Raw genomic sequence first — 25,968 nt, 5'->3', positions numbered from 1 at the left:
ACCATTGCAGAACTCTGGTTTAAACCCGTCACATCAACATTACCATAAATCAAATATCGCGTAAGTTATTACCTGTCGGACGGAGTGACAGCCAAAGGAAGATCTAGGTGAAGCTTTTGCCTAAACATCGTCCCTGTCAAGCAAACGTATGCACGAGGAGAGTTTACGTTCCCGTAGCATACACCTCGTAGCTACATTGGACGGTCGGGGCCAATCGAGAGAGAAGAGAGTCGAGTTGCGTGGTCGTGATGGTAGGTAGAGCATCGTTGGAAGATACGAGCATGAGAAGGGGTTGGCTCAATGGTGGGGGGTAGACGAGCGGTAGAACTGGTAGGGGTTGGTGGTGGTGATCGAAGAAGGGAATGACCCCGTGTACCGGGGTCAACCGTTGAACTATACCGTCTCTTTCCTTCTCTTTCTTTCTCTTCCTGCTCTCTCGCGGACTTTCTCGTTCTCTCTCTTATTCTTCCGTAGGAACACTCGTATGCTCTGTTATCAGCGTATACCAAAAGCGTATCATTAAAAGAACATTACCACCTGAATACTATTACGCGATCTTCGTACACATGTCTACATGAACGACAAGACCTCAAGGTCTAGTAATATTTATGAGCAGATACATAGAATAAAGACGAAAGCAATATTGACAATCAGTTAATAAAAATCTTTATAGTTTCCTTACTGTATTAGAAGTGATTAGTTAGTTTCTTAGAATAAGCTAAGCTTGGCTTCTGGATCGATTTTCCTGTAGTGAATAACTTCAGAATCGCTTCTTCATTCATATAAACGGCAACAAAGTAAATAGAAAGTGATCAGTTCGCGTGAAATCTTACAGGATTTACCACGTGTATTAGATATGTATATATTTAAAGAAATACGCGATAGAGAACATTGGTAATAGTTACTGATCAGGTCTGAGTCGATGTAGAAATAACCTTCCAAGTAAGTAAATGTTCTTTTGGTCATTTATAGTACTGGGTTAAGTCGTTCAAGACCGGATCGTTGCGAGACCAAATACGAAAGTCAGAATAGAAAATCCTAGGTACTTCGTCTGAAGTTAATATGTTTACAATGTACTGAAAACTGAAATCCCTCCATACTTCAAGAGGAATAGTAATTTAAACGGGATTTACTTCCTTAAATTAAAAATTTGTGATGGCAATGGATAAATCTTAAAATACATACTACTCGAGGCAGCTTCTCAAGCGCCAAAGTAATAGACTAGGTAAAAATATTATTTGCATATATAAATTACACGTGCAATTAAAAGATAAATGTGACTCGAGTTCAAATGAGTAATATCAATAAAAATAGTATTAATGTAATTGTAAGAAAGTCAAAGTGGGAACAGATACCACAATTAGATGACCTTATTTCAAGTTCCAGAAAAGTTAAATCCTTTTATACACTAAAGATAGAATGTAACGTTAAAGATTGTGCACTTTTTTTTATACACATTTACGCTTTTTATATTATCAGAACAAGAATGAAAAATTACTGAAACAATTCCTCTTGTTTCTAATATTTCCATTATTCATGTACCCCCAGTCGGTATAAATACACTGTTTAGCTTTTCAACTCGAAATAAGAATTTAAGATTATTTATAAGCTATATAATTTTACAACTAAGAATGCAACAGAGAAATACGTGCGAACCATTCACACTCGAATTTACAAAACAGAACGCGTCAGGTAAATGTTTTTCATTACTAGAATAATTAATTACTTGAAAAACGTATATTAATCAACACGGTCTTCTTTGCTCTATTGAGTATTTCTGCCACGCATCTTGGGAATTTGTTTCCATCACTAACTTAAACATTTCTCCGTTCCTGCAAGTTTGCCTCGGAGCATTCGCTCTCCTCGAGAGTCCTTTATTCCAAAACAGGAAAAAAGTTTTAAATCTGATGAGAGCGCAGAAAATATTCGAGCCGTTCTGAGGCAGCCATCCTTGCATGACTGCTCTAACCTTACTTTATCGTTCGCGCTATAACTCTATTTTACGTTCTTCCAGAAAATTTCGAGTAAACTGCTTCAAAGTAGAATTATTCACTCATAGAGAAACGAAATACGTACCAAAGCAATTACCAGCAGCATTGCCTCACTTCAGTACGAAAATTTTAGAAAGTACATATAAGCTTTTGTAAACATATATTTAACTAGAAAAAATATTTTAAAGTTGTGTAAATTGAAAACACGAAAAAACAGTTGATATAACTTATAGAAATATCACGATGGTATAACAATAAATTAAATTTAATAAGCATCGCGTCCCATCGAAAATCTCATGTCTATTTACCACTCAAACGTTTCGCTGTTTCTTATCGGCATCTTGAAATATGCGAATCACGGAAGGAAACAACGAGGGTAAGTAGATACATACAGGAGTTTTGACAAAAAAGCAAGACGTACCTGTGACGCTGAGCAGCGACATATTCGAAGATGTTCCTAGTAGATCGGCTTAACGCGCTGAGAAATTCGCTTAGTTGGCCGAGCGGCACTTGACGTGGCGTGGAAATGCGTAGGAAAGTGATGCAGTTACACGTATAACGAGACACGCCGGATCAAAGTACCGCACTCGCGTATTACGGCGTACACAACCCCCTTTCCGCACCAATATTACTTTACTATTTTCTTGTTTTTCGCACTGTGCGCCTGTACTACACGTTAGAAATGCGTGAATGCGAGAGGAACACGACGCGCGCGTATACGGTTAAACGCGCATATTACACTCGTATTTATGTATATGTCTATTTATAATACGTATGCTTTCATATATATACATATATATATATATTTGTATACGTGAATATTACAGAGGAAGGAACAGAGAGAAGAGATAGAGATCTTTCGCAATGCGAATAGTAAAGCGCTACAAGGTGCGGGCCGATATAAGTTCTGGCACTTTTCGCCAGTGCAGCGAATGTCGAAATATCGGCCTCCAGCACTAAAAGGGTTAAAGAAGTAACGCGTACTTGCATTATAAAGCTCTAAGTATTGCGCAGCGCGCTACCTCGCGCGACTACGCCTGGCTATACGGGGTAATATGGGCCGCGCGACCCGTGCATTCGGTTACGCGTGGCACGCGGGCAGGCCCGCTGTAAAAGAAGCCGTCAGACAGTACGTTTGGATGGAAGTCGTCCCGTTTGGTACTATTGTGGTAGGGGAACACACCTCTGGACGGTACCATTGCAGAACTCTGGTTTAAACCCGTCACATCAACATTACCATAAATCAAATATCGCGTAAGTTATTACCTGTCGGACGGAGTGACAGCCAAAGGAAGATCTAGGTGAAGCTTTTGCCTAAACATCGTCCCTGTCAAGCAAACGTATGCACGAGGAGAGTTTACGTTCCCGTAGCATACACCTCGTAGCTACATTGGACGGTCGGGGCCAATCGAGAGAGAAGAGAGTCGAGTTGCGTGGTCGTGATGGTAGGTAGAGCATCGTTGGAAGATACGAGCATGAGAAGGGGTTGGCTCAATGGTGGGGGGTAGACGAGCGGTAGAACTGGTAGGGGTTGGTGGTGGTGATCGAAGAAGGGAATGACCCCGTGTACCGGGGTCAACCGTTGAACTATACCGTCTCTTTCCTTCTCTTTCTTTCTCTTCCTGCTCTCTCGCGGACTTTCTCGTTCTCTCTCTTATTCTTCCGTAGGAACACTCGTATGCTCTGTTATCAGCGTATACCAAAAGCGTATCATTAAAAGAACATTACCACCTGAATACTATTACGCGATCTTCGTACACATGTCTACATGAACGACAAGACCTCAAGGTCTAGTAATATTTATGAGCAGATACATAGAATAAAGACGAAAGCAATATTGACAATCAGTTAATAAAAATCTTTATAGTTTCCTTACTGTATTAGAAGTGATTAGTTAGTTTCTTAGAATAAGCTAAGCTTGGCTTCTGGATCGATTTTCCTGTAGTGAATAACTTCAGAATCGCTTCTTCATTCATATAAACGGCAACAAAGTAAATAGAAAGTGATCAGTTCGCGTGAAATCTTACAGGATTTACCACGTGTATTAGATATGTATATATTTAAAGAAATACGCGATAGAGAACATTGGTAATAGTTACTGATCAGGTCTGAGTCGATGTAGAAATAACCTTCCAAGTAAGTAAATGTTCTTTTGGTCATTTATAGTACTGGGTTAAGTCGTTCAAGACCGGATCGTTGCGAGACCAAATACGAAAGTCAGAATAGAAAATCCTAGGTACTTCGTCTGAAGTTAATATGTTTACAATGTACTGAAAACTGAAATCCCTCCATACTTCAAGAGGAATAGTAATTTAAACGGGATTTACTTCCTTAAATTAAAAATTTGTGATGGCAATGGATAAATCTTAAAATACATACTACTCGAGGCAGCTTCTCAAGCGCCAAAGTAATAGACTAGGTAAAAATATTATTTGCATATATAAATTACACGTGCAATTAAAAGATAAATGTGACTCGAGTTCAAATGAGTAATATCAATAAAAATAGTATTAATGTAATTGTAAGAAAGTCAAAGTGGGAACAGATACCACAATTAGATGACCTTATTTCAAGTTCCAGAAAAGTTAAATCCTTTTATACACTAAAGATAGAATGTAACGTTAAAGATTGTGCACTTTTTTTTATACACATTTACGCTTTTTATATTATCAGAACAAGAATGAAAAATTACTGAAACAATTCCTCTTGTTTCTAATATTTCCATTATTCATGTACCCCCAGTCGGTATAAATACACTGTTTAGCTTTTCAACTCGAAATAAGAATTTAAGATTATTTATAAGCTATATAATTTTACAACTAAGAATGCAACAGAGAAATACGTGCGAACCATTCACACTCGAATTTACAAAACAGAACGCGTCAGGTAAATGTTTTTCATTACTAGAATAATTAATTACTTGAAAAACGTATATTAATCAACACGGTCTTCTTTGCTCTATTGAGTATTTCTGCCACGCATCTTGGGAATTTGTTTCCATCACTAACTTAAACATTTCTCCGTTCCTGCAAGTTTGCCTCGGAGCATTCGCTCTCCTCGAGAGTCCTTTATTCCAAAACAGGAAAAAAGTTTTAAATCTGATGAGAGCGCAGAAAATATTCGAGCCGTTCTGAGGCAGCCATCCTTGCATGACTGCTCTAACCTTACTTTATCGTTCGCGCTATAACTCTATTTTACGTTCTTCCAGAAAATTTCGAGTAAACTGCTTCAAAGTAGAATTATTCACTCATAGAGAAACGAAATACGTACCAAAGCAATTACCAGCAGCATTGCCTCACTTCAGTACGAAAATTTTAGAAAGTACATATAAGCTTTTGTAAACATATATTTAACTAGAAAAAATATTTTAAAGTTGTGTAAATTGAAAACACGAAAAAACAGTTGATATAACTTATAGAAATATCACGATGGTATAACAATAAATTAAATTTAATAAGCATCGCGTCCCATCGAAAATCTCATGTCTATTTACCACTCAAACGTTTCGCTGTTTCTTATCGGCATCTTGAAATATGCGAATCACGGAAGGAAACAACGAGGGTAAGTAGATACATACAGGAGTTTTGACAAAAAAGCAAGACGTACCTGTGACGCTGAGCAGCGACATATTCGAAGATGTTCCTAGTAGATCGGCTTAACGCGCTGAGAAATTCGCTTAGTTGGCCGAGCGGCACTTGACGTGGCGTGGAAATGCGTAGGAAAGTGATGCAGTTACACGTATAACGAGACACGCCGGATCAAAGTACCGCACTCGCGTATTACGGCGTACACAACCCCCTTTCCGCACCAATATTACTTTACTATTTTCTTGTTTTTCGCACTGTGCGCCTGTACTACACGTTAGAAATGCGTGAATGCGAGAGGAACACGACGCGCGCGTATACGGTTAAACGCGCATATTACACTCGTATTTATGTATATGTCTATTTATAATACGTATGCTTTCATATATATACATATATATATATATATTTGTATACGTGAATATTACAGAGGAAGGAACAGAGAGAAAGAGAAAGTGATAAAGGCAGAAGTATAGGCGGAAAGGGGAGGCAGAGAGTATCGGACAGAGAGGAGTACAATATGTATAAGTATGGTCGTGATATGGCGCTACGCGAATCGAAATTTCAGGGCAGAGTACGAATGCAACGAGCAGTTCGGTATCACACTCTTTTCCTGTTCGTTTCTTTCCCTTTAGGTTTTCTGATCTCTTGTCTCTTTCGTTTGATTACGTGTTTTCACAACGTGTCTTTCCTCGCAATGAGTTTTGTCCTATTTTGATAATACTTTGGCATACGTGCACCAATAACAAAACGAGGTAGTACACTTCCGTGTCTTCTATCGTAGCCCTGGTGGTGCAGTGTCGTCGCACGACGCTCTATGTCACAGAACTCGGAAGCGCGAAACGCCGGGCGAGATCGGATCACGATTCACGGACTCACGAAACAAATTTATTTACCCGTTTGCGCGCACTCGGCTATGAGAATATCGTCACTGACAATTCACGATTCACAAAAGATCACGCGCGCATGGATGCACTTCGTTTCATTAATCCCCTTTTACTCTAACCTGTATATGTCTCTGAGTATCCGAAAGCTCGGTTTAACGATCAGGTATACTGATCGATGTGCTATCGCGTTCACCGTAAACGTGTATGCACGAGGGGTCGTAACCGTTACCAAGCCGGTACCGTGTGAACCGCGTTGGCGATTACCATCGACACGATGTAACAGCAAGTGGCTGTTGGTCACGCGGAAAATCGTGCCAGGGCGTTCTGACGGTTAAGGCGATTACTCTTTGCTAGCACTGTTACTTCCTTGTCTATCGGTCCGACCACCACGTTCTCCTTCTCCTGTCCGCCGTGCACGTCCTGTTGCTCCTTTTTTGGTTTTGTCACAATCAATGATGCTGCCGAATCGAAATGTGTCGTTTGCGACTCGACGATTCTCGCAAACATTAACAGAAGTTTGTCCTCGTGGTTGTCGGCGAGCGTGCGGCGATTTGAGTTTAACAACGAGGCGGCGATGTGAGCAGCACGAGGGTAGTAGTAGCGGTAGTAGTATGAGAACGGCAACGGCAGCGCCAGCGCGACGCAGCTGCTGATCCTGTGCAGGTCGGTGGCCACGGTGTCTGTGTCGGTCTCGATGTTGTCATCTATCCGGCCAGAATAAGGCAGCATCGCTCTTACACCGTGTGATGATGCTTCTTCGAACCGCTTTTGTGCACCGTAGGTTCGGCCGAGCGCCTCTCGCTTCAGGAGGAGCGCCCACCGTGCCACCTTTCTCGTTATTATCATAGTAGCAAAGGCTGCAGTGCATGCGCCGGTTTCCACGTATACCGTGCTCGTCAAGGAACCGTACACCAACGACAGGCGCTACGTCCTTGTCGTCGTCTCGAGGCACCACCGGTTACGGGCATTTCACCACGATCACAGAAAAACCGGGACGGATAATGAAAGGAGACACGACGTTCCGGGAATTCGAGGAACAACGAAAATGAAACGAAGTATACGCGATGTGTGTACTGTACATATATGTACGACTGCTAGAGGCAGAGCTCGCGACAAATTAGTGGTGGGTAGAAGATAAAAAAAAGAGAGGGTTGTAAAACAAGAGAGAAAGAGAAAGAGAGAAAGGAAAACGGAGGGAAAAGGAAGGAGGAAAAGTGAAGGTATTAAGGGGTGGACGAGACAACGTAGCACGCACCACAAGGAGCAAAAATCGGAGAATTATTGCGAAAGAAAACCGATTGAATTCACTATTGCTCCCTCTGTAACTGTGTGTGTGTGTTAAATTTTCTCGGCGCTGACACTGTTCGCGACCTCCCCTTGTCGCGGGTTCTTTCTCTGATTGTTGATGATATTACGACGTGAAGCACGAAATGGAACCGTGGTGGTGGACGTGTATGGTGCACCGAATGCACTACCACATTAATACGGTGAAACGTTGTTGCGAACGTACGCGGACTGCTCGACGTCGAGCACTGTGCGGACGGAGACGCCTCCGACACGCCGCCGCCATCTTGCTACGTCAAGAGATTGGCACAGCGCGGGCGTCGAATAATCGGGGATGCACGAGCGCCACCGGCGTTCGACGGTCGTCTTCGACGAGCGACCACAAATCAGCCACCCCTTTCGACTGTTCTCGCGGAACTGCCGTGCATTTCGCTGCAATTGTCTTATTCCTTTTTAATATAGTCGATGTTTCTGTCCGACAACACAACGTTTAATCGGCGTCCGCTCGAATCTCTTTACAAATTCTTCACAACTACTCTTTCTCTTGTTGTTCATGATTAATCGTGCGTACAATCCGTCTCGTCACTTTCTCCTATACTCTTTTTCTCTTTACATCGCTTTACACGATGTAATACACAGCGTATAACAAATTGTTAATTATTACGATAAGCATCTTGCCAGTTAGAGTTTAAGCGACTTTTGCATATAGAAGTCTCCTGAACCTTCTCCCTCCACCCACGTGATGTGTTGCACAGGAAATTGATTAAACGAGGCACGAGTATGAATTAGAAATTTATAGCCTGAATGGGTTCCTTCACTTTCTGCTCGAGTACTTCGTTTATTTTAGATGCAAAGATTATTCGTTTGTCTGTTCTATTCAATCTCGACATGAAGCGGGAAGAAATATTCAATTAACAAATATATATATTTGCATTATCTCAATATACTATTTTCAATCATTTGTTTCTCTTCCTTAAATCCGTGTGTTACGTAAAAGGATGATTAAAAATAAAAGGTATTTCAATAAAATTTGAAACTGTTCTCTATTTATAATATATTATATTTATAACATTAATAACGCAAGCCTTATGATATTTCGAAGCGGTGTATTTTAGATAGAAAATAGTTTCATTAAAACAGTTGCACGTGAAGTGTTATTGGTCGCGTGAGAAGCGGTTATAGTAGAAAGTTGAACGAGCCAGATGTTTAGAATTCGGTATTTTTGCGACATTCGTTCCAAATAAAGCGATATATTGTGTAATAAGCTAATAATATCGCAAAAATAATTGTAATTGTACTAGTAAGCATTAATTACAAAATTTTTTTAAATAATTTATAAATAATCAGGAACTTTGTGTTACTTTCAATTTGTCATAGAATCATAAATTCTAAGTCATTTACAAACTAACATTAAGTAAAATCGTGGCATAGAACCAATAACGGATTCGTTACTCTTACATTAAATTGCATCGAATGCTGAGTTGTACCACTGGGAAATCGTTTCCGTTGTTCTGCGGTAATACTACTTGCTCGGTGGCCTCTGTATAGCAGTAGTAGCAGAGGTAGTAGCACTGACGTGTCTGACCATATACTTCATAAATCTACTTCGCTTCGTTTAGTGTAACGTAAACACGCCCAGGTAAGAATTTAAATTTCATTAATGCAAATAAATTGATGCAAGGAATGTCTAATGATATATAAGAACAAGTCACGCGTACTACGTTACATAACATAAATAAATCGACTATATTTACAATAGTACGTTACGTAATATACATTCCACCTTCAATTACTGATTACTAAAATTAAACTAATATTTGTTCGTTATAAAACGAAAAGAAATATATGCATCTTGGTTGTACTTTGAATTCTTTCCCATTGGCTTCAATTTTTCCTCGATTCTCATAAGTCTACATCTAGAAGCAATGATCAGCCAACCGTGAACGAACTGTATACAGTATACGAGCGCTGTATATAAATATATCGGAAGCTATATGTATAACAGATCCGTTGGATCTCGTGACTCGAAAGCCGAGAAAAATATTTCTAAAAAGCAGCCAAGGCAGTATTCAATATACGGTCGAAGAAAAGCGAAACTTTTGTGGCTCGCTTTCAATGCGTCATGTTGGCGGTCGTTTTTCTCGTTTCAGACATCACACGAAAACCATTTTACTCGAATCTTCTCTTTCAACTTCTGCTCGACGTCTAATCATTCACCATTGCGACTATCAATGTGTACTCTGAAGGTAAGTTTAATTAAATATTAATTAATAAAAAACTTTCCTTTTGCAAAAGATAGGCAAAATTAGTACACATCAATTTCTAATCGAGTATGCGGTTTGATTATGATGAAATTCATTAATATTTAAGACACGTTCTATGTGGTATTCTTCAAGGATGAAACTTGCGATAGAAACTGCATTTCGCCCAACGTGACGAAACTTTGCAAACAAAGTTTCTTCTACTGATTTCCCTAGATTCCATTACGCTCGCCAAACAGAACGTTTGAATTGTTATAACTCTGTTTTATAATTTCATTATATACCAACATAAGAATTGGAAACATCTATGATACATCCAGTTTTTAGTTACATGAGTATGATGAAAAATTGCTTTCATTTGGTATATTAATATTCAACGCACGATTAAAAATGATCGTTCGAAATTAAATGCATGATATGGAATCAGATATCAAATATGATTAAATATACATTTCCGCCCGCGCGCATTGTACGTGCTTGACATTTACCTAATGTACTTTATACATAAAATAATATTGATAATAGACTTGTATCTATAATTATGAATAAATTTAATATTTAAATAGAAATAATGGCATTCAATAGTAGGGTAATTCCGGAAGAGATGAATTAATTTAAAAACGTTTAGATATATTAAATACTTTATTTATCAATTTGTGCAATGAATGGTCTTCTCAACAACATATAATTTTTATAACACAATTGTTACGAATATTCTACAGTATGTTCTATTAGCCAATAATGGCATTCAATAGTAGGGTAATTCCGGAAGAGATGAATTAATTTAAAAACGTTTAGATATATTAAATACTTTATTTATCAATTTGTGCAATGAATGGTCTTCTCAACAACATATAATTTTTATAACACAATTGTTACGAATATTCTACAGTATGTTCTATTAGCCACCGATACTTATGTACTTTACGTATTCTCAGAGCTTCGATATTGCGATTAGTGACCCTAAGATTTTTGATTTCATACATATCTGAATTTTCTTAGATACGTATTCTATAAGCACATTACGTTCAAAACATTTCACCTAAAATGTTGTAATAAATATTTGATAGTTACTTTGACAATTTGAATATCAACAATTTTTACGAAAATGTTTCATTCTCTTAAAACTGCTTAGAATTGAAAATTCATTAATTCATCTTAACGAAATATTCATCCTTTACCTGATTACCTATTTCTATTGACATCAAGGACATTGTTTTGTCTGACGGTATACGAAGTAATCTACTTAGGGAGCTACTAGGAACGCAAAATGTGCTAGCAGATTCAAGCGTATTGATTTACCGAGCAAATAGTTTCGTTAATGTAAACACAAAGAGGACGCCAGTACTGAAATTTTGCGTTACACAGCCGTTAATTATACGTGTATTGCATTCCATTATTATATTACTATATGTATATCTATTTCACAATCAGTGAGAAAAGCAATCACTAGCTTTCTAGCATACTAGAATATCATCTTTTCTTTGTATACTTGTACGAAAATATTTGCAGTTTTCTATCAACGAGAGATAGCTATAATATTTATCTCTCGTTGATAGAAAGTGAATTGCTTCCAAAGCAATGAAAACAATAATTTAAGACTACAAATATTTTAGTTAATATACGAAGAAAAGATGATATTCTAGTATGTTAGAAAAAGTGTCGTTTTATAAATATTAACAATATTATAAAGTGTCGTTAAAATGTCGTATATGTTACGGACGAGACTTCTAAAGGTGAGCGTCTCAGCACAACGGTTTCGACACCGTTGTGTAGGCCACGTGCACGACGGTTCAATTAAGGGACCGATCGGGGCCGCTTTCCTCGCCCTAGGCCGATGAAGGCTGGTAAACGACGAGGCCCGGAACGGATGGAAAACTTGGGAGTGTTTCCTCTGTGGCCAGATACCCCCAGGAGACGTGTCGCTTCTTGAGGGAGACTCGCTTGTGTTTCCGGGAAAAGCTGGCTCGCGTAGCTCGCGTATCTCAAGTATCGGTCGTATTGTGCCTGTTTAGTCTTAGGTCGTTACCTTGCTCGTAAATATATTTGGTCGACGACGCTCGAGTAGATTTATTTATTACTGTAACGGCCGTTCCTGGCGTGGGTTTTCTCAAGAAGAGTTTTCCTCACGTCACAAGCGAAGCTTGGGTGAATGTGGGAACGAGCTGAGCTTTCTTTAATAATACATTTGTCAACGGACACGGCTGTGTAACGAGCGTTTGAAATGCGGAGTAAGAAAACTGTTTAGATTATTAGGACAAGCTTGGATTCGATAACTGTCGAACTTCTCGCAATTGATCTATTGCCTCTTCCTCGAAAGAGAACAGCATCAGCTCGGGTTTCGAGGGCTGAGTATAAACACATGGCTGCTGATAGCGTTGGCGTCCGCGGTTGGACGAGGTCTGGGGGGTCCAGTTCGGGCCGCGAACCGCGCGATGTTTAGGGCCTAAGTGTTTGGGGATGTTAGAAGGAAGGAGATTGGTGCGGACTCCGCCTGGGCGTGGAAGTCCGGGAAAAGGGCGGTTGTCAACCGAGAGATTGGGCATTTTCCACGAGGTTGATCATAAAAACGGAGAACGCTGTTTCCGATGATCGACGACGTCGATCGATAGCGAAGGAGGAGGCGGGTCTTAGGATCCAAATAAATAGCGGGCGCGTTTTTGAGAGGACACGGTTCAATTGGGAGTTGGTCAAGGAGTTTGACTCAGTTGGAAGTTAGAAGGTCTGTTGAAAGTTAGACTCAGACAGTTGGACTCAGGCAGTTGGTCCAGACAGTTTGACAGTTTAAGACAGTCAGTTAGTTAGCCTTTTGGAACTGAGCGATCGATCAGGAGAGATTCGAAAGAGAGTCGTCGGAGGGAGTCGTCGAAATCAGTCGAGAAAGAGAGTCGACCTGCGAATCGGAAAGGTCGCTACCAGCAGTCCGAATATAGGAGGTAATAAACTATTTTGAACACCCACGGTGCATTTTCGCTTTCCCTTGGCTGTTCACTCACTGGGAGTGTTAACAGTATATATAATTGTTTCTTTTATTTGTGCTTGTTATAAAAAAACGAAACGACTACTTTTATTTCGTAAATGAAATAACATTTTTTATAAAAGAAACTTCTACTCATTGTATGTTACCAAACGCGAATTTACAATTTTTATTCATTAATGTCCGAATGAATATTCTAAATATGATGACAAATGTGAAAAGAGTCGAACTAAAGTTTTCCTTTAAGTTTTGTTACTTTCTTTAACATTCGAAGTACTACACGAGGTGTGTAAAGTACAACTTATTATAATATTATTTTCCAAGGTAGGATCACAAAACGAAGAGTGACACTTTTCCTCTACATACATAATAAATACATATTAAACACTATGATGGATTAAATTAAGAATTGATAAGATTAAAAAAAAATTCATGCAAACATAACTAAACTACGGTAAAAAATAATTATAAGTTATTTTGAAAAAGAAAAACAATTTTAAAATAAAAACGTCTTTTACTTCATTAACTTCGTTATTTACTGTAATATTATTAATATGAACATAATTTTTATTTTATACTATTTTCGATCTTGTAATAAGATTTTTGTTCGCACGATCGATACTTCAGTCTGCAGTTTCATCGAACAAAAAATCTTTTCTGCAACAGTATACGTTATGTTTTCATGTTTTCATATTACTTCAATCATGTATTCTAATTTCGTATGCTAAATTATGCAAATACAATTATTCAGTAACATATTCCTACTATTTTCAGTTCATTACATATTATTTGAACACTTTGAAATGTATTCAAATTGAATTATTTTATGCGAAATATTAACGTAAACATATTAAAAGTGTTTTTGGAAATCTTTATAGACAATTTTTATGAGGTTGCTATTATTAGATTATATAAAAATCCTACGCAAAATGTTTCGTGAAATGATCAACAGATAGCTCCAAGAGCAACCTTCCTTACAATGGAAGTTTGTGCTCTAGCGATCGGTCACGTGGTCATAAGGAGCAGGCCAATCGTAAGCTGGATTACGTACCACGTGATCGGAAAAATCGAAATGGTGGACGTATCGGGACGCAGGATCCCGAGAGGAGACGAAGGACGATAAACTGGGCAAGGGCCCATTATCCGTGTCATCGGTGTTATTAATCGACGGACACGATTAACTGCGAATATTGGTGCGATTTCGTGCAAGTCCGACGACAAACGACGTAGCGCTGAAGAATCAGTGACAGAATATCTTGTTTACTGAAGTGTCAATCCGCCCGTATTGTACGTGTGTTCTCTTGTTACGAGAAAATAGAGGGACAGTGTGTGTCAAGTGTGTGAGATCTACAGCTGCACGTATAGTTCTTTCGATAATACGTTCCTGGTAATGCTATACGAAAAAGGGAACATCTCAAAAAAACGAACAAGAAGGAAAAGAACTGGAAATCGCGAACAGACGGCAGTGCATTTACAGTGAAATTTCAAGTCCATGAAAGCATGTCCGAGTATCTGAGGACTTTGGTGATTTATAAGAATGTGTCATACGGAGCATCTTGCTATCAGCGAAGGAGGTAATAAAAAAAGCATATTCTTCGAATAGAGGGACCTGCATGCTCTCGTTACATTCTTTAACGATGATATGTAACAAACTAGTGTCATGCTTGTACGAGAAATTCTTGATGACTTTAAGCCCGGTTTACTCTGTTGACGTTCACACTCGCAGATCGGTGCTGATTGGTGGTATGGTCCATGACCCGCCAATCGGCATCAGAAGACGATTTTCCTGCGAATGTCAGCCGTCAAGTCCGAAGCAATCGGTATCTCGGGAACGTATGTCGTTTTTCGCAATCCTTTGTGTATCCAGCAAATGATCGATGTATAATGATTACCGTTCACCCGAGATTTTATAATCTTACGTTGTTCCTTCTTTTTGTGATAAGATAAATTATATATCATCTAATTGACAAATTACCGGTAATAAGGAGACTCAGAAGGATATTTTTATGTGTATATAACACAAAATTCATAACAATGCATAAGCAAGCAAAAATAAAAACATTTTAAAGAAACAAAGAAATATAGAGATCTCTTTTTATCTCGTGTTAAGGTTAGAATTACTAACTGGAAAATATACACTTACTCATTAAATTAGATTGATTCTTATTGATACATTGTTTATACTTATATGTTGAAGTATTTGTATGAAAAATCAAGTGTAAATAGAAAGCAAAATATTTTTAAATTATAAATGTATTGAGAGTTATATTTCTATGCACCAAAGGAATTTGTCTGATAGTAATGTAACTATGATATTATTTGTATCTTGTAGCTGATTTGAAACACTGATGTGTCACATGTTTCTTTTTTTCAGATAAGATACTTCCTTAACGCACAAAAGTTTTATAATATGTACAAATGCAAACACATCTGTAATCTTTTGCAATAAGTGTATTAAAATACTCAGATGGCACAAGAATATTTACAAAGTATTGAGAACCTTGGATTATTGTATCAGTGGGAAAACTCGGTTACTGCCTGCCAACAATAGCATACCTATATTCTCTCCAAGTACATAGTGAATGTCATGATAAAATATGACGGCTGTCACAAAGGTTTTGTTGAATATTCAATTTTAAATACAAGATACCTGAATTGAATGCATTATTCTATAAATTTAAAATACTCTAACTATTAAAGAACAAAATCAATAAAAATCTATAAAGTTGACTGAATAAATTTAAAAAGAAAATAATTTTAACTACTCTATTTTATTATATGAAGGAATGCATCAGTCAATGTTTAAAATACTCTACGGTATTCTGTTCTACTGATCAAATTAAATAATGAATTTAAATAAAAGCTTCAAGAAAAATTTGTGGAATACTTCAATATTTCTATATACTGTGCTAAAATGAAAGAAAAGTAATATTCACAAATTTTTATTTTGTTGAACCAATTTGTGAGTAAGATTTGACGTGATATATACATGTATATAAATAAGGTCTTTTAGTTTATGAATATTGGCTAATTTTGAATGCATTTGACAAAACTAAATTAATGTAAGGAATACTTGTAAATAAACAATAAGAATAATCGAGACTGTAATAGTGAACATTTTTAAACAAAATGTATAAATGTTATTTTAAACGTTTGCATCAATGGCTGTATATAATTGAAAAACAAAAAGAAGAGGATACGATACATTTGAGATTTTGTCTGAATGATAGAGGAAAAATTTGTTAACCCTATACAAAACAAGGTAACTCCGCATATAATTAATGATAAATTTATACATAGTTATTGATTTACGATCAAATGACTATTATTTTGTTTCACAGGGTTAAAAAATGGATAGTTCTGGCTCAGGGGTAGTGCAAGTATTTGTGGGTGAATGGAGCCCAGAATATGAAGCACTTTCAATAAAAGCTACGAAGCAAACTTCATCAGCTGAGATAGTAGAGTGTATTATAGAAAGATTGGGATTAGGTGATGCATCTGCTTCTAATGGTTACGAGTTAGCAGAAGTAGTGGGCAACTCTGTAGGGCAAGAATGTAAAGAAAGAAGGCTAGGACCATCTGAGTGCCCTGTAGCACTTATGTTATTATGGCCAAAAAATGCAGTGCAAGAAGAATATTATAGGTAAACATTCTTCATGTTGATATTAACTTTTCACTTGATTTACTAACAGTTGGTAAACATTTATTGGATATTAATATTTCTTTCAATTTTTAGGTTCTACTTGCGTAAAAAACAACCAGATTACTTGTGGTCAGACAGTAGATTTCCCATGGATCCACAACTCCTCAAGGACTATTTCAATAGATTCTTGTATCAGCCTCGAGACAAGGAATATCCTGATCTATGTCAACTACCAGATCTTAATGAACAAACTCTATTGGACAACCTTCGGGCTAGGTTTTTGGCTGGAAACATATACACATATGTTGGCAGCATACTTATTGCATTGAATCCATTTAAGTTTTATCCCATTTACAATCCGAAATATGTGAAACTGTATCAAAATAGAAGGTTGGGGCCAGATATACCTCCACATATATTTGCTATAGCAGATGCAGCATACCATTGTATGCTTAAAGAAAAAAGAAATCAATGCATAGTTATCAGTGGTGAGAGTGGCTCGGGTAAAACAGAATCAACAAATTTTCTGCTACACCATTTAACAGCACTTAGTCAGAAAGGTTCTCATGGTAGTGGTGTTGAACAAACGATACTCAGTGCTGGTCCAGTACTGGAAGCATTTGGAAATGCAAAAACTGCACACAATAATAATAGCAGTCGTTTTGGAAAATTTATCCAAGTAAATTACAAGGAAAATGGAATGGTGCACGGGTAAGATCTTTTAAACATAGACACTCTTATGAGTAGAACACCTATGTTTAAGAAAAAAAAATCATTTGCAGAGCCGTTGTACAAAAATACCTGTTGGAAAAATCGAGAATAGTTTCCCAAGGTAGAAATGAGAGAAATTATCATGTATTCTATTACCTTTTGGCTGGGGCAAGTGAGCAAGAAAAGCAACTTCTGCATTTAGAAAGTTGTGATTGTTACAATTATTTAAATAAAAGTGGTTGTTACGGGCTCGAAAATGTTGACGAACGTCATGAATTCTCAAGACTGAAACAATCAATGGAAATGGTTGGATTCACACCAGAAAAACAGAGACGATTATTCGCAGTTTTGTCAGCTGTCCTCCTACTCGGTAATTACTAAACATATGCTGTGCGAAATTACTAAGTATCATGTATGAAATTACATAATGGTTCACCTTATTACTTCAGGTAATGTGGAGTTTCAACCTAGAAAATCTTATCACCACCATGACGAGGCTGTAGGTGTTAAAAATCCTGAAGTAGTCGCGTTAATATCAGAACTGTTAAGAGTTAAACAGGAAACTCTTTTGGCGGCACTTACTGCCAAACGTGCAAGAGCTTCTGGAGAAACTTTGGTCATCAACTATAGGCTTCCAGAAGCAATTGCGGCAAGGGATGCTATGGCCAAATGCTTGTATGGAGCTCTATTTGATTGGATAGTACTTCAGGTATGATACTGTGTCTATAAGTTGTGGGTACATATTTTGTGTGGATATACATCATGTGTCTTCGTCTGTCTTAGGTGAATCATGCTTTGCTTTCAAAAAAAGATACTCTTAGAGATCATCAAGGCAATAGTATTGGTGTATTAGATATTTTTGGTTTTGAGGATTTTAAAACGTGCAATAGTTTCGAACAATTATGTATAAATTATGCAAATGAACAATTGCAACACTATTTCAATCAACATGTTTTTCAATATGAACAACGAGAATACAGAAAACAGGGGATTAGATGGACAGACATAGGATATAGCGATAATTCAGGTTGCTTAAATTTAATAGAAGGGAAACCGAATGGCCTCCTTTGCCTTTTGGACGATCAGTGCAAGTTAGTATTTTGTGTCATTCATTTAACATTTACAGCAAGCAGCATATTTTAAAGTAAAAAAAAATGTAATAGCTTTCCGGGTGCAACGAACGAGACACTGCTACAAAAATTTAATTCAGTACATAAAGACAATCCGTTTTATGAGGCACCACAACGACGCGAAGCAGCCTTTGTTGTGCGACATTATGCAGGGGCTGTTAAATATCAAGCTGCTAATATGAGAGAAAAAAATTTGGATCTAATGCGGCCCGATGGAGTTGTTGGTGTATTGAAAAATTCTTCTCTCGCTTTTGTTCGAGAATTGGTTGGTGCAGACCCGGTTGCCGTATTTAGATGGGCAATACTTCGAGCATTTTTTCGTGCTCATTTTGCTTTTCAAGAAGCAGGTCGAGCTCACAGACATGGACGAGGTATTGTATTAACGAATTCTATAGATTGTATTTTGCGTTCTCACTAAATAACGAGAGGAAAATATTCTTTTTTCATTTCTAGCTGATGGTACGAAGACGTCTATTCAGAACAGGTATAGGACACCGAACGAGAATTTAATAAGGTACACATTACTTTCCTCTATTATTTTTGCATAATTTTTACTCTCATAAAAGGTGACTCGAGGATACATAATTGCTTGTATACTCATAATATAGAGCAACATTTATTAGTTAAATAATAATGATCGTGATAAACAAATGACAATGTTATTGCGCTTGTTTTCGAATATGTTTTACCTGCATATTATCTCACCTACGAAGTATAAATACGTTGTGCGTTAATAACATTTGCATCAAGCTGAAGAAGTTCGTATGTGTTTATAATTAAAGCAAACGTTAATTATATTTACATTGGCCACGTGTCTTTTGTCCCTGTAGCCATCTTGTGACGTTGTCGACCGTCAATCTAACTATTAACAGAATCGCGTAAGTGGTCCTTTGATCCACTGTATGTGTAATTTTGGCAAACATTACATTTTTTATGCTAACATGTATACTATGGATTTACAACATCACTTTTACGTTATGGCCACTTGAAGCTTGATCCATCAATTTTCAAAGCTGAAGTCAATTGATAACACGATAAATTGTACATTATGAACTGTTTGTAAATCCATATAATATTTTGCAGTCTTGTGTGTTAAAAATATTGTTTAGAAGTTTTGTATGCACTTTTTGTATTAAGTGTGATTAGAGTGCAATCTTAATCATAACTTTCGCTATACAGTCATATCCTGTTATTTAAGAATATATTAATTTACATACTGTTATTCTCAAGCATGATTAACAATTCAGTAATAATGTTTCATTTATACAATTCATACTGATCATTAAAATTTGCACTGTTCCATTTGGAGTCACTCATAAAATAGATTCCCCATAAAATCATGTTCTTTCTGCTATTATTCAGAAGACTTAAAAGCTCAAACTAAATATCCATGTTTAACAATATGATTACTATTTAGTTACATGAAGATGCTAAAGAAAAAAACTAAGCATGAGAGACTTTTTCAGTTCGCACAAACATAATCGTCCACCAAGCTATCAGAAGCAGCGCAGTGTCTGTATACCATCAGCTATACCCACAACCACATTATCTTCTATACAACTTGAAAACGACAATGTAAACAACAACCGATTGTCGTGGCCACAATTTCGAAACATTAATCAAACGCAACACCCGCCAAATGTAACCACCATGAAGGGTTATTTAATACGAGGCAGGGAAGACCAGCCTCATAGTAATAATAAAATCAGGCGAGATACTCACACCCCGCTAGAGAGGGTGCTTCCAAAAGACGAAGCAAACGTCATGGAACGCGCTAATCAAATAGTCATGTATGTAAACAGCACCTATTTAATATTCCATAACATTTGTAATTTATAAGCTGCAAAAAAAACTCACTGCTCTACGGTAAAAGGTAGTGTGTGCTCTTTATAGTAATCCTGGGTGATGGATTTCCTTGCCTAGGTAATAGCATTTCAATAGAATATTTAATGGTCTTCCCGTGCAATCACGACACAGCTTTTTACAAAAATATTCATTGTTCTACGAGATTCTCACCTTTGAAGGTCATCAGAATCATTTTCCTTGATATACCATAATACTCACGATCATTATCTCCTGTTCTTGTTACATTTTAATAATTTGTTTGTTCATAGTATAATATATCAGCTACAATGGATGCATGCTGACATCACAATAGTAGTTCTCTCACTTGTATAAAATTATATAAATTAGCCTGTTTAATTTGTATAAGTTCAATTAAAAGATCGCCGAAAATCAATAATCCTATTTATAGTGCATGTATAGAATCAAGAATGGACGACAAATAGTTAACTTAAAAAGAGTCTATAATAGTCTTTTCATAAATACATCCTTTACTGCTAGAAATTAATTGCAGTCAATTGCACGTCCTTTCATAGCATTCTACTTAAAATATAAATTTACTACTAATGTCTGTGAAAGCAGGACTTTACTAAGTTCATAATTTATAACGAATGCAAACTGCTTATTATTAACAATAATAGTCCCTGTCCGTTATGCATTTATTTACTGTACGAATCGAAGCAATATTGCCATCATACTACTAATTGTAAGATCTAAATCTATCAATGACTTTGCCATACGCGATTAATCGTAATATCATCTGCTTCACGCGTACGTTATATTTGCTATCAACTAATCACAAATTTTAAGAACATTTTGCTAAATGTATGCTATTATTTGATAGTACATTTGTAACAATAACTGGTTGTTACTATTTGCAATGCCTTATATGTCATTGTAATTCTCCCTTTTCTGTTTTTTCTTTATACATATCAAAACATTTAAAGTTTCTTAGAAACTAAACAAATAGGAAAGGGAATTTACAAAGTGTCCTTCAATGTTAATATATTGATGTTTAACACTTTACAGGAAAAATAAATCGTTCCGACCGAGAGAACGTGGTAAGAAGGGCTTAAAAAATCTTCAAATTGTAAAAACACTTGCTGGAAGAACACAGAGTTATGGAACGGGTCCTGGAAAAGCACGAAAGCAACCTATGACAGTATCAGCGCAATTTCAACAAAGCTTGCACAGTCTTATGGATACTCTGAACCAGGCGAATCCTTTCTTCATTAGATGCATTAAAAGCAATGCTAACAAAGTACCGAACAAGTTTGACGAGGAAACAGTACAACGGCAATTAAGATACACAGGAATGTTAGAAACAGTCAGAATAAGACAAGCTGGATTCAATGTTAGATTAACATATGAAGAGTTCATCCAACTGTACAGAATGTTATTACCCAAGGGCTTGTTGAGTTCTCAATCCGACGTTAGGGATTTCTTACTAACATTAAATCTAAATAGGGATAATTATCAGCTTGGAACAACTAAAGTATTCCTGCGGGAATCAGAAAAAATTAAGTTAGACATTGAATTGCATCAACAAATCATTACTAGTATCACGACTATACAAAAATGGTTTCGCGCATGTTTGGAAAGACGGAAGTTCCTTAGATTAAAGAATGCAGTTGTACAAATACAAGCATTTTGGAGGATGGTAATTGCCCAAAGGTTTGCAAGAACATTACGTGCTAGAATAGAAGCTGCCACCTATATCCAATCTACTTGGAGAGTGTACAAGCAGCATAATTGGTACAAGAAGTTTAAGTCATGCATGATTACATTTCAAGCTTACGTTCGGGGCAATAACGCAAGAAAATGTTTTGCGGAATTGAAGAAACGAAAGAAATTACTTCCCGATAAAATCGAAGATTGTAAAGACACTCAGAATAACAGCAGGATATGTTCTAGGCTTAGGGACAATGATGAGTAAGTAGTTGTAAGAGCTTCAAACAATCTGCAATACATATCTTTATCATTAACATGTTTCTATCCAATGTACAGATCGCTCATTGAAGATCACGGGTTATTAGAATTCACTACGTGTCGCAAAACTGAGTTTCAGAATCGTCTTGTGTCAACCAGGTAAATAAATATCTTTATTTCTTATATTACAAAATCAATTGTATTGTTAAATATGTAATTAATTGTAGGACGGAAAACGTGCTTCGAGATAGTACGATCGACATGTCCTATTCTAAACGCAAAATTACACCAAATACGAGAATCTTGCACGAACCTAATACAATTTTAAGAAATACGGACTCACTTCCTCCGGATGAGTTTAACGAGCGCAAAAGCAGTTTGGAGAGTTTAACTAGCTTAAGAAGCTACGAATCACAAATGAGCGTTAATAGTTCGGAATCTCAAGAAAATTCTTGTTGTAAACCGGTACCATGCACGAGAATAAAACGCGGCGATCAATCATCAACAAGTACGAACTTAACAAATACGTCAAGTCGAATGTCATCAGTTAGTAAACGAGCAGACAGCTCGTCGACAGGATATAGCGACGGCGAAATTGATACAGATATTCCAAGTACCGTACAAAGTGCCCCACCAATTTTCAACACTACCCCACTGTTTTCGAGCCCACGAGAAATTACCTACTATCAGTCCAACGTAAATTTATCGAACAGCCCGAATTCGGATGTCTGGCGCCGTAGAACAGATTTTTCATCCGTTAATTATAGTGATTATTTAATGTCCGGCCCTCAGAAGTCAACATTAACACGTTCTCCGAATGTCTCTCAATATAAAAATGTAGCGGAAAACTTATTCGATCAAACACAACAAGAAAAGCCAAACGAAGCGTCAAATTATAATGTAAAACTCGATAGTGATCGTTTTGTTCAAATGGAGAGTTCCACGAGTAGAGAACAACGCCGATTAAGCGACAATAGCGTGCCAAGTGATCGAATAGAAAATGTTCCAGTCTCACCCATTAGACGCGATCATGCATATGAACATAGTAGAGAAGTGAAGGATTTTAGTTATTTAAAACGGCAAAATTCGGAAGGAGATACATCCATAAAATTGGATTCTTTGAATGATGATTTAAAAAGTACTTTGTTAAAAGGAGGTTCATCAAAGGAGAAGAATTCGAGACCAAAGGAAAAATGTGAACCTGACGTACCTGTTAGGAGTGCGAGGAGAAACCGTCCTACTCGTGAGGTTCAATGTCGATCCATGGGCGAGAGTGTATCAGAAGCAAACAGCAGTGAATCGAAAAGTCTGTATCTCAGTACGATTAAAGAGAGTGATCTACATAAATCTACAAATGTACGAAACAGGAAGGACGAATTGCCTTCAAGATCGGTTACTGATTGGCCTGTTAATAAAAATGAAGGTGCATCAAAAACGCAACAACCTGGCAAACGTATGAGGTCCAATGCTATAACGACGCTAGAGCTCAGAAGACGAAACTCGGATCCAGCCACTAAAATATCGGGACTTGGCGATGCCAAATCTGGAACTGACACAAGTCCCAATGATTTGAAATTGGCACCCGGAATGGACCATTTAGAATGGAAAGGAAATCTTTTTACGTTAGCGGGTCATTGTTTCAGGAAAGTAGCCAGGTTTGCCAAAGATGACGTGTGTGTTTGTTGCCGTGAAAAGATGGATGCATTCGTTACACAGGGGTATAAGTGTATTGACTGTAAACAATTGTATCACGTGAAATGTATCCAAAATGGTGGAGTACTTAAAATGCCGTGTACGCTAGCGAACACTCCAGGCAGGCGAAAAAATAGGAAATCGCCCAGAACAACGTACGATGCCCCAAAACAGACAGTGCCGTCGAAATTCAGCTTAACCGGTACATCCGCTTTCTATGACAGCACTGACAAGATTATATCTGATGCGAAGGAATTAGCTTTGATGCAAGAATTTATTATGAAAAAGATATACATAATGGAGGGTCAAGAAGAAGGCAAAAAACCCAGCGAAGTGGATCGCGTATTCAAACAAGCTTTGCGTAAATTTAAGGACGACCTTGTAATCACCTACAGCGTTGCTACTCAGCAAGGCGTCGAGGGTAATATTAAATACACCGATTTGATAGCGAATTTTCTGCACGTAATGCAAACTGTGTGCAAACAAGAAAATACCAGTGAAGATTTTCCCGTGACGATGGGAGTGAACGCGTTTAGGGGATTCATGAACGAATTTATGACGGTGGTCAAAACTGAAGCACTCGAGAAACAAAGTAAAAGTAAGCGTAAAAAGGAAAAGAAACGAAAACAGGAGGAGCCGACACGACACGGCAATCATATGTTTCAATTAACTATTATTAATATACCCACCGCTTGTGAAGTTTGCACATCTTTCTTCATGTGGCCTATCGAGCGAGGACTTGTCTGTCAAAGTAAATATCTTTTCTATTATTTTCCTAGTTTATTTCTTTCATTCTTACTAATATGTATTTATACGTTGATTCTTTAGATTGTAAGTTAACGTGTCACAAGAAATGCTACACGAAGACAATGGATTGTGGAAAGGACGCTTCGCTGCACGATACAAACTCGCGGAAGGTGTTCGGTATACCGTTGTATAAATTAGACTGTGGTGACGGTAAAGTGCCAATAGTGGTAGATCGATTAATTACAACCATCGAGATGCACGGTCTTTACACGGAGGGCATATACCGAAAGAGTGGCGTCAGTTCGAAAGTGAAGGAGTTAAAGCTAAAGATGGACGAAGGTGATTTAGAGAAAGTGGACTTTGAAAATTACCAAGTGCATGTACTTGCAGCAGTATTGAAAAGTTTCTTTCGGGACATGCCTGAGCCTCTTCTTACTTTTGAATATTATGATGACTTTCTACACGCCGCGAATCTGACGGACCCTCGGGATCGGATTAGCACGCTCTTCGCCATTTTGAAGAAGCTCCCGAAGCCGAATTTCGATCTAATGGAACGTTTGATCGTTCATCTAGCCCGAGTGGCACTCCACGAAGTTGACAATCGTATGTCACCGTCAGCTTTGGCGATAGTATTCGCACCGTGCATTCTAAGAACGAACAGGACATTGCCTGCACAAGATTCGCTACAAGATGTTGGCCGGCAAACGTGTTGCGTCGAGACGATCGTACAAGAGAAATTGAGGATTGTCCGAGCGACTTTGGCTGATATAAATACCCTCGAGAATGCTTGTCAAACGGCGACTCATCGTTTGTCCAGTTTACGGTCTTCGAAGATTCTGAGTCCGGAAGAATTGAACGCGGCAACTGCAAATGCGACCGTGGGTGGCAGTGCGGCGGACCGAGACAGAGACCGAGGCGACGAAGAAGAGGCACTTCTCGTCGACCACATAGAAGAAATTCAAAACGAAAAGGCCATATTAACTGCAACAATTCCCAGCCTAACGAGAGCTTCTTCGGACGATGACCTACTTCTATCCGCAGATGACCGAGAAGGGTCTCTTGATGACCTTCCATCCTCTGCAGGTAAGTTTTTATACTTTTTATAATTCATATATCATGTGTATGTATAATACAGAGAGAAAGGAAAGATAAGTTTGGAGCAGATTTAGTAATGTATGTGAGTGTTGGTTGTAAAAAGAGCTACTCCCAGATTTCGATGTTTAATTTCATCGTTAAATACAAAAATCTCGACTTTTTGTATGAAGTGAATTATATTTCACTAATGTATAA

At 37.6% G+C, this 25,968-nt stretch overlaps 3 protein-coding genes across 6 annotated transcripts in view; 1 reads left to right on the top strand and 2 right to left on the bottom strand.

The window, feature by feature from the left end:
- Positions 1-2,841, bottom strand: part of LOC108625857 (protein unc-13 homolog A-like) — a 31,030-nt gene extending 28,189 nt beyond the window's left edge. Inside the window, exon 1 of the mRNA XM_018026182.2 lies at positions 2,413-2,841. Coding sequence (XP_017881671.1) covers positions 2,413-2,434 — 22 coding nt within the window. The 5' untranslated portion in view covers positions 2,435-2,841. The remainder of the gene's footprint in view (positions 1-2,412) is intronic.
- A 2,762-nt stretch (positions 2,842-5,603) lies between these two features.
- LOC108625859 (uncharacterized) lies at positions 5,604-8,648 on the bottom strand. The gene has a single exon (XM_018026184.2). The coding sequence runs from the start codon at positions 7,306-7,308 to the stop codon at positions 6,760-6,762; it is 549 nt and encodes a 182-aa protein (XP_017881673.1). The 5' UTR covers positions 7,309-8,648; the 3' UTR covers positions 5,604-6,759.
- A 7,052-nt stretch (positions 8,649-15,700) lies between these two features.
- Positions 15,701-25,968, top strand: part of LOC108625860 (unconventional myosin-IXa) — a 16,853-nt gene continuing 6,585 nt past the window's right edge. The window contains exons 1-14 of one of the 4 annotated variants that reach the window (XM_018026185.2): positions 15,701-16,246; positions 16,326-16,627; positions 16,721-17,338; positions 17,410-17,708; positions 17,788-18,047; positions 18,122-18,429; positions 18,502-18,839; positions 18,922-18,982; positions 19,299-19,346; positions 19,935-20,258; positions 21,340-22,242; positions 22,318-22,398; positions 22,467-24,682; positions 24,760-25,761. In XM_018026185.2, the coding sequence (XP_017881674.1) occupies positions 16,335-16,627; positions 16,721-17,338; positions 17,410-17,708; positions 17,788-18,047; positions 18,122-18,429; positions 18,502-18,839; positions 18,922-18,982; positions 19,299-19,346; positions 19,935-20,258; positions 21,340-22,242; positions 22,318-22,398; positions 22,467-24,682; positions 24,760-25,761 (6,751 nt within the window). In that variant the 5' untranslated portion in view covers positions 15,701-16,246; positions 16,326-16,334. Of the gene's footprint in view, positions 16,247-16,325; positions 16,628-16,720; positions 17,339-17,409; positions 17,709-17,787; positions 18,048-18,121; positions 18,430-18,501; positions 18,840-18,921; positions 18,983-19,298; positions 19,347-19,934; positions 20,259-21,339; positions 22,243-22,317; positions 22,399-22,466; positions 24,683-24,759; positions 25,762-25,968 lie in introns of those variants that run through there. The other 3 variants (XM_018026187.2, XM_018026186.1, XM_018026188.1) reach the window with 3 other exon arrangements.

This window comes from Ceratina calcarata, unplaced genomic scaffold, assembly GCF_001652005.2.
Source record: "Ceratina calcarata isolate Rehan_Ccalc_2016 unplaced genomic scaffold, ASM165200v1 scaffold376.2, whole genome shotgun sequence".
Classification (NCBI taxonomy): Eukaryota; Metazoa; Arthropoda; class Insecta; order Hymenoptera; family Apidae; genus Ceratina; species Ceratina calcarata.
The sequence above is the reverse complement of the archived record's forward strand: the minus strand, read 5'-3'. Positions and strand labels throughout refer to the sequence as shown.